Below are 14,682 nucleotides of genomic sequence, written 5' to 3'. Positions count from 1 at the left end.
CCCGATTCCAGAGTTCATTCATTGAAAAGCTCGGCATGGGGACTGTCTCTGGGAGGCCTTCTTTCTTTTGATAAGATAAAGCTATCCCTAGTTATTCTGTGACTATAACCTTCAGATTTCCACCCTTATATTCACCTTGCGTCAGCTCACATGAATGCAATGGTGTGTTTCCAGGCCGTGTTCAACCTTTCTCAAAGTACAACTTAATCATGAGCTGTCAGCATCAAGTCTTCTGTCAGTTGTTGTCTGGGATGGGGTGGGGGTCCCTAGTGTTAGCTGGAGTGTTTCCCGGTGCTGCGTGTGCATCTGCACATCCCACCAGAGGGGCCTCCACTCTTCTTCCATGGCAGATGCACCATTTCAGTGTGCATAGCAAAGACTGACCCTGCAGTTCCTGCAGGTCCTCACCAATGTCTCTCATAGCCTTCCTATAGGTCTGAAGCAGACACATGTGGTGGTTTTGTGGGTTGCTTTTTTTGATTGTTTGTTTGTTTGTTTTTGAGACAGGGTTTCTCTGTGTGTATCCCTAGCTGTATCGGATTCACTATGTAAACCAGGACGGCCTCAGAGGAATTCAACCGTCTCTGCCTCCCGAGTGCTGGGATTAAAGGTGTGAGCCACCAGGTCCGGCTTGACATGCATGGTTTTGATTTGCATTTCTCTAATGGTTAATGATGCTTCATATGTTTTGTTATTGTTGTTGCTGTTGTGGTTTTTCCAGCTCCTTATCTTCACTGGAGAGATGTGTCTACTACAGTCCTTAGACCCTGTATTTTGGGGGTAGAATTTGTATGTGTCCCAGGCTGGCCTCAAGTATGCGGTCCTCCATTGCCATGTCCAGCTCCAGCTTCTTGTTGTTAAGACTTGTGTTTGTCTTCCTTCCCCCTCCCCCCACACCTTCCCCTCCCACACCTCCTTTCCTTCAGCTCCTCCTCCTTCTTCCTGGCCAGGTGGTGTAGTGACACAGGCCTTTAATCCCAGCCAAGGCTACACAGAGAAACCCTATCTCGAAAAACCAAAACCAAAACAAACAAACAAAAAACTCAAAAACAAACCCAAAACAAACAGACAAACAAAAACAACAACAAAAAGATTTATTTTCATCTGCGTGTGTGTCATGTGTGTACAAGTGCACTTGGGGGCCAGAAGAGCATACTGGATCTCCTGGAACTGGAGTTACAAGCAGTTGTGAACTGGCACATTCGGATCCAAGGAAGCAAACTTGAGTCCTCTGGAAGAACAGCAAGTACTCCTTTCTTATTTTTAGTTTTTGCTTTTTCGAGACAGGGTTTCTCTGTGTAGCCTTGGCTGTCCTGGAACTCTCTTTGTAGACCAGGGGTTGGGGTGGGGGCCTCGAACTCACAGGATCTGCCTGCTTCTACCTCCCTGAGTGGTCAGATTACAGGTATGCAGCACTGCACTTGGCTAAAAGTTAACTTCTTTTTACTCACACTATGTATAACAAAAAATTCATATAATTTAAAATTGGCAAAATAGGACAGAATGGCAACATTGTAGCTATGGGTATAAATAGCACTATGCTTTGAGGTCTTAAAAGAATGCTGATATTTTAACACACTGGTTTCATTTTATTTATCTATTTTTTCTTATTTTTTGGGTGGTGGTGGTGGCAGAGGAAGAAAAGGGGAATCTGTTTGTGGCCCTGGCTGGTCTTGAACTCATAGAGATCTTCACACCTGGCTGACTTTGAACTTACAACCCTCCCATTCAGTCTTTTTTTTTTTTTTTGGTTTCTCGAGACAGGGTTTCTCTGTGTAGCCTTGACTGTCCTGGACTCACTCTGTAGACCAGGCTGGCCTCAAACTCACAGCGATCCGCCTGCCTCTGCCTCCCGAGTGCTGGGATTAAAGGCGTGCGAGTCTTTCAAGTGCTAGATTTACAGGCATGTACCACTACACCTGGCTAATTTCAACTTGAAGGCCCTATCAAAAAGAATTTATCAGAGCGTGGGCAAGAACTATCTATGCATAGGAATAGTCACTGCAGCATACTTCGTTAATAGTGAAGAATGGGAGGAACCCTGACTTTATAACCTTCCCTCCACGGAAGGGCTGAGAAAGACAGCTGCACAGACTTGACTCTGAGGAGGGTTTTAGAAGCTCGGTCTCAAGGGGCTAGAGCGGTGGCTCAGCACTTGAGAGCACTGGCTGCTCTTCCAGAGGCCGCTGGCTTGATTCCTAGTATCCATACAGCGACTTGTAGCCCTCTGTAACTCCAATTCCAGGGGATCCAAGGGCACAGGCATGCACATGGTGCTCAGACATACATGCAGATAAAACCACCATATACATACAATAAAAATAAAATCATACATATATACATACGTGTACACTTATAGTAAGATGATTTTCAGGAGCTTAGGGTATGGTTTAGTGGGTAGAGTGCTTGCCTGGCACTGCATAAAACTGGATGTGGTGGCATATTTCTGTCATCTTAGAACTTAGAGATGAAGGCAGGAGATAAAAGGCTCCTGGCCACACAGTGAGCCAGCCTACGCTACAAGAGACATTATCTCAATGGAAGAGAAAAAGGAAATGTTTCAGACAAACGCTGGAACATCTGTGTCCCCTTTGGGACGTTCATGTTACCAATTATCTGAGCAGTGCTTAGATCTGGGGTGGGGGGGTGGGGGGTCTCCTGGAAAGGCTCAGGTGGTGGTGAGAACATCTGTCCTGCTTTAAGGAGGCAACAGAGGAGGGTGGTGAAGGCTGCTGGCCCTAGGCCACCATGGCGTGTGTACTCACCCTGAGAAGAGTACTTGCTGTGGTAAATGTCAAAGGCTTTCCTGTGGGCAGTGCTGAGGGTTTGGAGACCAACAGCTTTCGAATCCCGGTGGGGAAGATCCTTGATAACGTTCTCTAAGTCGCTGAAGGTGAACCAGATCTCAACAAGGTCCCCAAAGGACTGGAAGGCGAACGCGGCATAGTCGGCAAAGAGGTCAGCAAAAACCCCATTTCTCTGGCTGTCGCTGCTGGCGGGTGGGGCCTGGTGGCACAGGACCACCATGGGCTGAAGCTGGGCAGCCTTCAGGGACTGCAGGAGCTGTCGGTAGCACCGCACTGCTTCCTGGTCTGGATTCTTGGAGCTTCCTGTTGGGAGAAGTTGTGCCCATGACAGAAGCACTTTGTAGTGGGTGACTTGACTGCCATGAAGGCTGCTGAAGTACTGAGGCAAGAAAGAGGGCAATGGCTGCTTGCAGACGTAGATATCGGTGTTACCAGCTACCAAGTCAGGGCCTTGGTTTCCCAGCGGATGGTTTGGGTTAAACAGTAAGTCATTTGTTAGAGGACCAGCAGCTGAAATAAAATTTCTGTCAGATTTCCAGTCAGACGCCTGGCATGAAAGACCCAGGAGGACAGTAGTCAGGAAGAGGGCTGCCCAAGGCAACTCCATGTTCAAGGAGCTGTCAGAGCTGTGGAAGGAATCCTGAGTTTATAACCATAGCTGAGGCTGTAAAATAAGTGATTATCTACACAATAGTTAACTGGGTTATCTAGAATAGTTAAATCAGGACTCAGTTCAATCAGTGTAATCTTCAAAAAAAAAAGTGTTTTGTGTTTCTGTACGCAATGTTTGTGTGCGCACACACGTGGAGGCCAGAGGTAGATCTTGAGTACCTTCGCCCCAGGAAACTGCCTGTCTCAGGCTCTTCAGGGCAGAACGAACCACAGGTGTGTCCCACCACACCTGACTTTTTTTTCTTTCTTTTCTTTTTGGTTTTTCGAGACAGGATTTCTCTGTGTAATACCTTGACTCACTTTGTAGACTAGGCTGGCCTCCAGCTCCTGGCGATCAGCCTGCCTCTGCCTCACAAGTGCTGGGATTAAAGGTGTGCGCCACCACCGCCCGGCACACCTGACTTTCTATATGGGCACTAAGCACCCAAATCTGTCTTCATGCTTGTACAGCAAGCACTTCACTGTCTGAGCATCTCCTCGGTCCTAATCTTTACAAAGTTAAATACCATAAGATAATGTTATTGGACTTGTTAGGATGTCTGGGCCCCAGCAAACCCAACAAACTAAGCTCAGCTACCTGTCCCCCAAAATGCCAATCAGAGAAACTAACAGTAACAAAACCCAAAGACTATTCAGAGTGGACAGTGGGAAGAATGAGGTCCAGTGAACCTCCAGCACCATCTTCAGGGTCCTGACATGAGGTTTATTTTTTCTTCAAATTATTATTATTTTTTAAATGTTTACTTTATGCATGTGAGTGCTCTGATTTCATGCATACCAGAAGAGGTAATCAGATGCCCTCTTCTGCAGATAAAGCACTCATATAAAATAAATAAATAAATAAATAAATAAATAAATAAATAAATAAATACTGGCTGCTCTTCCAAAGGTCCTGAGTTCAATTCCCAGCAACCACATGGTGGCTCACAACCATCTATAATGAGATCTGGTGCCCTCTTCTGGTGTACATGCAGGTAGAATGCCGTATACATAATAAATCTTTTTAAAAGGTCAGGCTCTCATTAAAAAAAAAAAAAAAAACCACCAACAACAGCCTGTTCCCCCTTTGAAAACATGGGAACAGCAGGCAGTGTTGTCTTGAAAAACAAAAAACAACTTTTCCTTAGCTCTGCCCCGCCCCAAACAACCACCCAAAACACAAAATCAAAAAAACCATACCAAACTAAACCAAACCAAAAAAAGGTGGTGCCCATCTTTAACTCAGCAGTCAGGAGGCAGAGGTAGGTGGACCTCTGAGTTTGAGGTCAGCCTAGCTTACACAGTGAGTTTCAGGCCAGTCAGAGGTATCAAGACCCTGTCTAGAAAAACCAGAAATCAGACAAACATGGAAAGATGGCTGGGAGATTTAAGAGCACCCGTTGCTTTTGCAAAGGACCCAGGTTTGATTTCTAGCATCTAAATGGTGACTCACAAGGAGACCTGAGCTCCTCCTCCGACCATAGGCACCAGGCAAGAATGATCCATATACATACACTCAGAAAAAACTTATTTATCTGACATACATATACACATAAATTAATCTGGTTAAAAAATGGGGGCTCCTCTGCATCTGTGCGAATATGTTAAGAGTGTGCATGCATGTGCATTTATGTAGAGTAAGGACAGATTTTGGTCAGGCATTGCTCACCTTTTTATTACTTAAAACTCTGTGTGTGTGTGTGTGTGTGCATACATGATCTCTGCCACACATCATCAGCCAGGTCTCTTTCCACCATGTCTGCCCTGGGGATCCACCCAGGCCCTCAGGCTTGCGTTAAGTGCTTTGGCTATTGAGTGGCCTTGCAGGCCCCCTTCAAAGTGGGTCTTTCACAGGCTTAGCACTGATCTAGCAGGCTAGGCTGGCTGGCAGGTGGGCACTAGATCTGTATCTCTTCTTCCCTGTGCAGATTTCAAGCATGAACCTCCACACTCAGCTTATTTTTCCTTTCCACACTCAGTTCCTCATGTTTGAGGGTCAAGTACTTTAACCACGGAGCTATCTCAACAGCCAATACAAAAACTGTCAAATTTTCATATCAGAACACAATAAAGTTTTATTATTTTAATTTTTTTGAGACAAAAGAGTTTCTCTGTGTAGCCTTGGCTGTCCTGGAACTTGCTCTGTTGACCAGGCTGGTCTCCAACCCAGAGATCCACCAGCCTCTGCCTCCCAAGTGCTGAGACTAAAGGCATGGCTACCACCGCCTCGCTGATGAAGAGTTTTCAATGTCTCTGAAGATACACTGTGAGGTCAGATGTGGTAGGAAATTCCTAAAAAGGCTGAGGCAGAGAATTCCAAAAAAGCCAGAGCTACATAGTGAAACCCTGTCTTTAAATCACATCCACCCACACAGAGCTACACTGCGAGACTGTCTTTAAACACACACACACACACCCCTATGTAAAGCCTAGCTACATATTAAAATGTACATGTACAGCAGCATAATGTGTAGAAGTCAGAGACAACTCTGTAAAGTGGCTTCTTGCCTTTGACCATGGGTTCTGGGGATTGAACTACAGTTGTGTGGAAGTGTGTTTACCTATTGAGCCATCTCAACAGATCTTTAAAATATTTAAAACAAGCCACCATGTAGGTGCTAAGTGTTGTTCCTCAAGTGCCATCCACCTTCTTTTTGACTTTAATATTTTTTAAATTTGTTTTTTCGAGACAGGATTTCTCTGTTATCTTGGTGTCTTGAACTTGCTTTGTAGACCAGGCTGGCCTCAAACTCAGTGATCTACTTGACTCTGCCTGCCAAGTGCTGGGATTAAAGGCTTGTGCCACCAGGCTCAACTTTGTTTGTTTGTTTGTTTTAAATAGAGTGTCTCACTGGCCTGGAACTTGTGGAAATAGGCTACTACGCCTCAGGGACCAGCCTGTCTCCACCTCCCTAGCAAAGAAATTATAAGCATGTACTACCATCTCCAAATATTTCACATGAGCCCTGTACTGGCTAGTGTCATGCCTACTCTACACAAGTTGTCAGATGGGAAGCTTCAGATGAGACAATGCCTTCACTAGATAGGGCTGTAGGCAAGGCTACAGGGCATTTTCTTAATTAGTGATTCAAAGGGGAGGGTCCAGCCCATTGTGGGTGGTGTCACCCCTGGGCTGGTAGTTCTAGGTTCTAAAAGAATGAGCAAACCATTGGGGGGGGGGGGGCAAGCCAGTTAGCAGTACTCATGCATGGCCACTGCCTCCAGATTCCTGCCCTGACTTTTTAAAATGATGAACAGTACTATGAGGTTTAAGCCAAACAAACTTTCCTCTCCAACTTGCTTCTTGGTCATAGTGTTTCATGAGAGGCCCTTGATCACTTTACAACTTTTCCTTAGCCCTTTTGGAGACACAGTCTCATTCTATAGCCCCGGATGGTCTGGAACTCAGCAGATAGACCAAGCTGGCCATGAATCCTAAGACCCATCCACACGCCTCTGCCTTCCCCAAGTGCTTGATGCCACCATTACCAACTATCCCCTTTGAGATAGAGTTTTGTGTCCTTGCCCAGGTTAACTGAAATTCTAGTCTGATTTGTCTGCCTTAGCTACCTAGTAGATGGGACTACAGACATGTGCTATCGTATCTGCTTGCCCAAGTAACTTAGGAACTCTCACGTAATAGAAATTCAAGGCTGTGACAGGAAGGCATCACGGACACACTGGTCACAAGGAAAGGCTCACAGTACTCAGAAATGCCATAGCATTTATACACACCTGCCCAAAAAAACCCACTTCTTTAAAAAAAAAAAAAAAAAAAAAAAAGAACTCATTCACTCATGGAAATGAAGGCAACCATCAAGAGCAGAAATGAATCCAACAGACAATCACAGAACAAGTTCTTTTATTTTCATGAATAAAAGCAGTGGTTGGAAACCGAAGAAGGCAATTTCCCCAGATACATGTATGACAAAAGCAGCAGGCCTTCCCTACACATGAAGACAAAGGTCTGACACAGAAAGAACACGATTGGGTTCCAACTTCAATAGGACAAGAAACACTAAGTGCCGAAGCCTGTCCCAGTTTGACAGTCACAGGGACATGAACTCAGGTGTCTCTCCTCAAACCACCCTCAGGCCTTGCTCCAGAAACTGTCTCTTCTGAGTGCCAGAGGGAGGGCCCCACAGGTCCTCGTCTCTGGCCATAAAGTTACCTTGAATACCTCAATCTTCAAGCAAGTAGTTAGGGTTGACTACCAAGTAGGGATCTTCTTCATAGCTCTCGCTTCCTTCACTGGAGCCTTTCAGCCCAGCCTGGGTAAGCTCAATCAGGACATGATCCTGTGGAACAGTTTGTTTCCAGTCAGAACCACACTCTTCCAAATGTCTGCTACTTACACATTCTCTCAGTTCCTCTCCAAATGCACCTGGACCAGACCCCACCTTAAAACCATCTGGTGTTTTGTTCATCGCTATGTAGAACTGCCTTACAAACCTAAGAAACTTGGCAGGTATCGTGATTTTAATAAGCTACCCTACACATTTTACCAAATGCTTGTCAACATAACTTCAAAAAAAAAAAAAAAAACAAAAAACAAAAAAAACTGTGCTTGAATATATAATTGTGCAAGAATTCTCTAATACCTGAATTTACTTAGTTGCATTTAATGTCTTTTGTTAAATTTTTAATTACTACCTATTAGCCCTTTACTTTTTTCTTTCTTTCTTTCTTTCTTTCTTTTTTTTTTTTTTTGAGTCAGGGTTTCTCTGGGTAGCCTTGGCTGGCCTCAAACTCAGATTGGCCTGGCTCTGCCTCTAGAGTGCTGGGATTAAATACGTGTGCCACCATACCTGGCCTCCTACTAGCCTTTTTTATGCATCTCTCTTCCCAGTTTTTGAGACAGTCTGTGCTGCCAGACCAGCCTGAAACTTGTTATTTTCCTGTCCTCAGTCACTTGAGCACTGAGATCCATCCATCTCTGCAGCTATTTACTTGTTATAAGGTATCATACCCAGGCCTCTCACATGCTAGGTAGATCATTTCTAACTGAATTAGGAACGAGTCAAAGCCTGCCATGATGGCACACACCTAGCATTCAGGCAGCTAAGGCACAAAGACCTTGAATTCTAGGCCAGTGTGAGATTCACAGTGGGATACAATCTCTAAATTAAGCAATGGGTGATTCTAGCGGGTTGGTTTGAGAATTCACCACAGCCAAGTGTGAGTGAAGCACCCAAATAGGAGCTGTGGAAGCAGCACGGAGGTTAAGTCTGACCAGCTTATGCAAAGCCAGGGTTCAAGACTAATATAGGGAGAAGACGACATCAGAAAAACACAGCCAACAATAAGATCCAAAAGGCACCTACTTACCTGCTCAGCTTTTACCTAATTCTGTTTATTTTAGAGGAAAAAAGCCCCTCCGCTTATTGCTCATTCTCTTTCTCCACAATATGACCACACCCCAATGATTAAAAAATAAACAAACTCATCAAAAAGCCTACTCTGAAACCTGCAGACATAAGGACACCTTCCTGCATCACCCCAGAGCCCAGGCAGTGGTGGATACCTACATAGTGCGTTAGACGGTGAACAACCTTCTCTATGATCCTTTTTTTATTTATGAGCTCCTCTTCAGAGTCTATTTCTGACTCGATTTCCTTCAGGTACCAGTTAACAAGCTCACTCCTCTTCAATGCTGACTCATCCTCCTCTACAACAAAAACAATTATTTAAAAGGATTGACGTCTAACAAATTGCATTGCCAATTCATGACGCGCATACACATAAAAGAAAAAATGAAAAACAAAACAAAACAAAACAAAAACCATAGACGTTAGAAATGGCAAAATAAGGTGCAAAAGTAAAGATGAATGTAGTTTCCCTCTGCACCCTGCCCCCGCCAGGGTTTCTCTGTGTAGCCTTGGCCATCCTGGACTCACTCTGTAGACCAAGCTGGCCTTGAACTCACAGAGATCCACCTACCTCTGCCTCCTGAGTGCTGGGATTAAAGGCTGCGCCACTATGCGCAGCTGAAGATGAGTAGTTTTAGAACATGTGTTTAGCATGTACTAGGAAAGAGATCCAATCCTCAGCACTGCACACACACAGAGATCCCCCTGCCTCCGTCGAGTGCTAGGACTTAGTTCAGGCCATCACACTCAGCCAGGATCTACTTCTTTCAAGCAGTAGGTGAAACCAGCTGTCAAAAGTCTCCAGCAGACTGGAATTGTGCATAGTGAACTAAGCCCAGAAGCTGTCCAGTTCCCAGCACACACATTAGGCAGCTCACAGCACACTGTAACTCTAGCTCTGGGGGAGTGGAATCCCCCCCTTTGGACTCCATGGGCACTCATATACAAAAAGAATTAACCCCAACTCTAACAGATGATGGTTTTTCCTCCTGCTCATGGCTAAAATGGAAAACTGTGAAACACATAACCACAGCAAAAACAGTTAAGGGTAAGAAGTGGGCAAGTGTCCCAGTAACCAAGTACTTAATAGAGAAGAAGATTCTAGTACGTATGTGTAAGTCATCACACTGAGCCAGGATCTACTTCCAACTCAAAAATTTTAAAGTACTAGGTTAAACCTAGTACATTTGTGGTATTTTTGGGGGGTGGGTGGGTGGGTGGGGAGTTCAACTTGCTTGTAAAATATAAATAACCAGGGAGACCATCTGTTGGGAAGAAAGCAACTATAACAATTCTATCTGCCAGAAAGTATGTTCTTTAAATGATTAGATGTAAAGATCTGCTCCAAAATCATAAGCTAAATGCATGAAAAAGAATGACCTGTAAGCCTCTGGCAATGAGCCTGTAGGGAAACTGGGCTGATAGGATAATTATTCTTTCTAAGTTGATTAATGTAGTATTACAACAACAGTTTTACTTAACCAGCTAGTTCCCCAATGGCTGACACAGGGAGACTATGATTTGTTATTAAGCTGTAGACACTATGCTGGGCAGAATCTGAACTATCCCAATCCTAGTACCTTTATAACTCACATAAAATCCAATCACTTGCCAGTCTGATGACTCCAGGCAACTTCCCGTTATTGGTCTGTCCTCAGAGCCATATGCTTATCACCATCTTGCCTCTTGGTGACTCTTCTCTCTGGCTTCCCATGCTCTTGCTACACCTCTTTTCCTTTCCCTTTCTTCTCTCACCTCTCAAACCCAACTCCAGTAAGTCCTCTGCCCACCCCTCTTCTACCCAGGCATAGGTTTTAGCATCTTTATTTAGCCAATCAGGGATAACTGGGGAGCATTCCTTATCAACACATGGTTACAGGAGATGCTTCAACATTCATAACAATGCCCATGCAGGGCGGTAACCACATCTCAAGGCACCGAAGTCAGCATTTTGGACCTTCCTCCAACACCATACAAGTTCCCTTCCTAAGCTGAGCCAACGTAAACCACCATCTTTTCTGATAGAGTACAGTGCTTAACATAAGAAGCGCAGAAACAGTATGTATAAGTAACTGGGGCACATACTCACTCACCTTCTTCCATTTTCCTGAGGTGGAGCACAATGAGGTTAGAGATGCGGCAGTACTCAGCAAAGCCCAGCCTCAGGGAGGGCTTGGAAACAGCCTCCTGAACAGCATCTTCACTGGGGCCATTGAACCCATTCACAGGGGCAGGGCTGTCAGCATGACCTAAGGAAGGAAGGAAGCTCCTGAGTCTTGTCCTTGTGCCTTGAACATGCTTTCATCTAGCACCCATGCGCATACTGTTTATGCTTAATACAAACTTCAGAAAACAATCATTTTATAAACAAATTGGAATGTATTTTTACAATTAATAAATAATCTATTTTAAATTAAAAACCCACTAGTAAAGAAACTGAGAGGAATATTTAGGGATGGGGACAGAGATTTTATTGATACCATGTGCAACAGGGCATGGTGACACACACCTATAGCTGAACCTGAAGGCTATACATTTAGGATAGCTTAGGCCTACCTACCTCATGAGACTTTTCCCCTGTACCTGACAAAGTCAATTTGTAATGTTATAAACAAAAAATTTCTGTACTCACCTGTTTCAATATGACTGAGAAGTTTAAGAATCTTTTAAATTGTTACTGTGTGTATGGACACATGAGCATGTTGTAGTGTGTGAAGTCAGGATAACTCTGTGGATTCAGTCCTCTTACCCTTTCGTGGGCTAAGGACAATGAACTCAGGTAATAAGGTTTTGTTTTGTTCTTTTTGGTTTTGTTTTGTTTTTGTTTTTTTCCGAGACAGGGTTTCTCTGTGTAGCCTTGGCTGTCCTGGACTCACTTTGTAGACCAGGCTGGCCTCGAACTCACAGAGATCCGACTGCCCCTGCCTCCTGAGTGCTGGGATGAAAGGTGTGCACCACTCCATCTGGCACGCCACAAGGTTTTAAGGCGAGAGTATCACCCACCGAACCATCTACGACCTAAGAAAATACTTTAAAATCAAGAGCAAAATAGAATATTTGGCTACCTCCCCTTGGTGGGGAGACCTGTTGGTACTCAAAGAAGAATAAGTAGGCTACCAAGATGGGACTTGATAGCCTATGAACATATAGTGGAGGAGGAGATCCCCCTCGATCATAGACCTAGGGGAGGGGAATAGGGTGAAAGTGGGAGGGAGGGAGGGAGGGAGGGGAGAATACAAGTGATGGTATAACAATTTAGTTGTAATCTGAATAAACTAATAAAAAAAAAGAGTAGATGCCATTTTGACATGTTTGCTTTCAGACTTTCAAGCACATATACTGTATACAACTACTTAACTGTGCTTCAGCTTATAGTTAATCAATTTAAAGTCCATTTGCCCTGCTTTTTTAATACATCTACTTCACAACCTTTGACAGGCACACTGGTACTATGACATCCTGCAAGATATCACAGAGATGGGGGCTGGAGAGATGGCTCAGAGGTTAAGAGCACCATCTGCTCTTCTGAAGGTCCTGAGTTCAATTCCCAGCAACCACATGGTGGCTTACAACCACCTGTAATGAGATCTGGTGTCTTCTTGTGGTGGGCAGGCACACGTGTGGGCAGAATACTGTATAAATAAATAAACCTTAAAAAAAAAAGAAGATATCACAGAGATAAGCAAGCTCCTCACCATTGATGCCACCTGGTCCCTCATCCGTCTCCATCTGGATCTCTTCCTCTTGATCTAGATTGACATCAGGTGTTTCTACACGGATGATTGATTTATTCAGTAATCGAAAAGCTTCCTTCACATGTTTAGGCTGGACCTAAGCCAGTAATGAGACAACTTAATTATGTGAGATGATGCTGTATACCAAACAGTTAAGAACACTTCTCCCCCATGTAGCACTAGTAGCTCACCAAAATGGCTGAAATGACTGACAACATCACATACTGGAGCAAACAAAGAGTAACTGTTACCCACTGCAGGTGTATATGAACTGGTACAACTGCTTAGTGGATTTTGTATGGCTGTGTGTGGATATGTCCACACACAAGTGCAGGTGTCTGGAGGCCAGAAGAGTATTGGGTTCCTTAGCGTTGGAACTACAGGTAGTTGTAGAGCAACACAATTCGGGTGTTGGGAATCAAACTCTTGTCATCTACAAGAGCAGTATGCACTTTCCTCCCCCAATTTTATTTTTATTTAATGTGGTTTCTATTTTTGTTTTTTCAAGACAGGGTTTCTCTATGTAGCCTTGGCTGTCCTGAACTCGCTTTGTAGACCAGGCTGGCCTTGAACTCAGAGATCTGCCTGCCTCTGCCTCCAAGTGCTGGGATTAAAGGCATGTGCCACCACGCCTGGCTTTTAATGTTCATTTTTGGGGGTCTGCATTTATGTATATCTGCATATTATATGCTCTCAGAGCCTGCAGAGACAAGAAAGGAGGAGGAAGAGGAGAAGAAGAGAAGAAAGAAGGAAGAACGCTGGTGAAGAAGATAGAGGAAGGAGAAGAAAGAAAGAGAAGAAGAAAGGAACAGGAAGGAGAAGAAAAATAAGAAGAGGAGGAGGAGGAGAAGCGGAAGAAGAAGAAGAAGAAGAAGAAGAAGAAGAAGAAGAAGAAGAAGAAGAAGAAGAAGAAGAAAGTATTAGATCCCTTGGTACTGGAGTCATGAACAGTTGTAAAACATGTGGTTGCTAGATCCTCTATCTAGAAGAGCAGCTGTTCACTGAGTCATCTCTCCAGGACCCATGCAGCCCCAAGGTGGCCTCAAACTTGAAATGCAGCGGAGGATGACCTTGAACTCACGATTCTCCCGCCTCTACTAAGCTTTGGTTGCTACAAAACCAGATTAAAGGCCATCTTAGGCCTTAAGTACTATCTCAAAACCAAAGTACACTTATGCTTCCACCAATGGGAGTATGTGGCAGAGGGATGGAAGTTTAAGCCTGGTTACCAAGTGAGAGCCCAGCTTAGAAAAACAACAAATGAATCCAGCCTTTTCAGATTCACAAATTTGAATTCTAACTGAATTTTGTACATAAAGTACACAAAAGCCTCTTGTTTGACACAGATGTGTGGCGTCCAACATTGCCACCTTCCCATACTCTGACATTTACCTGTGAATCCAGAGATCCAAGGATCCAGGGCTCAAAAAATAATTTAAAACCAATGGAGCTAAGGATGTAGGTCAGTGCCATGAGTATGCTCAGCATGCACAAGACCCTGAATTCAATTCTTAGCATACACAAAACCAAATCCACCACAGAGATTATACAAAGGCAAGGAGGAAGGCTCCTTCCGAGGCAGGACTCACAGGCACATTTGCAATCCCAGCCAGAGGCTGAGGACACTGTAAAGATTATATACGTTTCTCCTGGATAAATAATTACTCACTTGTGTCTGCACTCCACAATCTGATGATAATAAACACTATTATCTGTTATTATTGGTCTAACTATCATACTTCATAACTGCACAATAACAACATTCCTATGGGGAGACTAGTATCAACTGGTTCTAAGACCTTCCATAAATAGCAAAGATAAAACACGCCTACAAGCCAACTCATGCATTCCTCTGTTCCCGTGTTATCAAAGGGACTGTGGTACCTCATCACAGCAGTGCATGCGGGCCATCGACTCTGAGAGGCGGATCATGCTCTCAAGCTGTCGCACAGTGATTCTCCATGAGGACTTGGTGACCCCAGAGCCATCCCTCTGGCGGAGGCGCTTGTACTGCTCCACGATGAAGTCCTCTGACTCTTTGGAAATCTGTTTCAAAACCAGTCAAGTCAAGGGAGCCATTTGCACTCCTTTTCCCTGACAGGCTACAATCAACTTCAGTTA

The 14,682-nt window shown here is 44.3% G+C and overlaps 2 protein-coding genes across 2 annotated transcripts in view; both read right to left on the bottom strand.

Moving 5' to 3' along the window:
- LCT (lactase) overlaps positions 1–3,414 on the bottom strand; it is a gene marked incomplete at its 5' end in the record, with an annotated part of 38,486 nt that extends 35,072 nt beyond the window's left edge. Inside the window, one exon of the mRNA XM_084747804.1 lies at positions 2,766–3,414. Coding sequence (XP_084603930.1) covers positions 2,766–3,414 — 649 coding nt within the window. The remainder of the gene's footprint in view (positions 1–2,765) is intronic.
- Positions 3,415–7,303: 3,889 nt separating this feature from the next.
- The window catches only part of MCM6 (minichromosome maintenance complex component 6), a 33,400-nt gene continuing 26,021 nt past the window's right edge, over positions 7,304–14,682 (bottom strand). The window contains exons 13-17 of the mRNA XM_084793371.1: positions 14,446–14,607; positions 12,523–12,658; positions 10,921–11,076; positions 8,987–9,126; positions 7,304–7,756 (exon numbers count right to left, since the gene is read on the bottom strand). Of these exons, the coding sequence (XP_084649497.1) occupies positions 7,640–7,756; positions 8,987–9,126; positions 10,921–11,076; positions 12,523–12,658; positions 14,446–14,607 (711 nt within the window). The 3' untranslated portion in view covers positions 7,304–7,639. The remainder of the gene's footprint in view (positions 7,757–8,986; positions 9,127–10,920; positions 11,077–12,522; positions 12,659–14,445; positions 14,608–14,682) is intronic.

This window comes from Acomys minous, assembly GCF_964271855.1.
Source record: "Acomys minous genome assembly, chromosome: 1".
Lineage (NCBI taxonomy): Eukaryota > Metazoa > Chordata > Mammalia > Rodentia > Muridae > Acomys > Acomys minous.
Note: the sequence above shows the minus strand (reverse complement) of the source record. Positions and strands in the feature narration are given on the sequence as shown.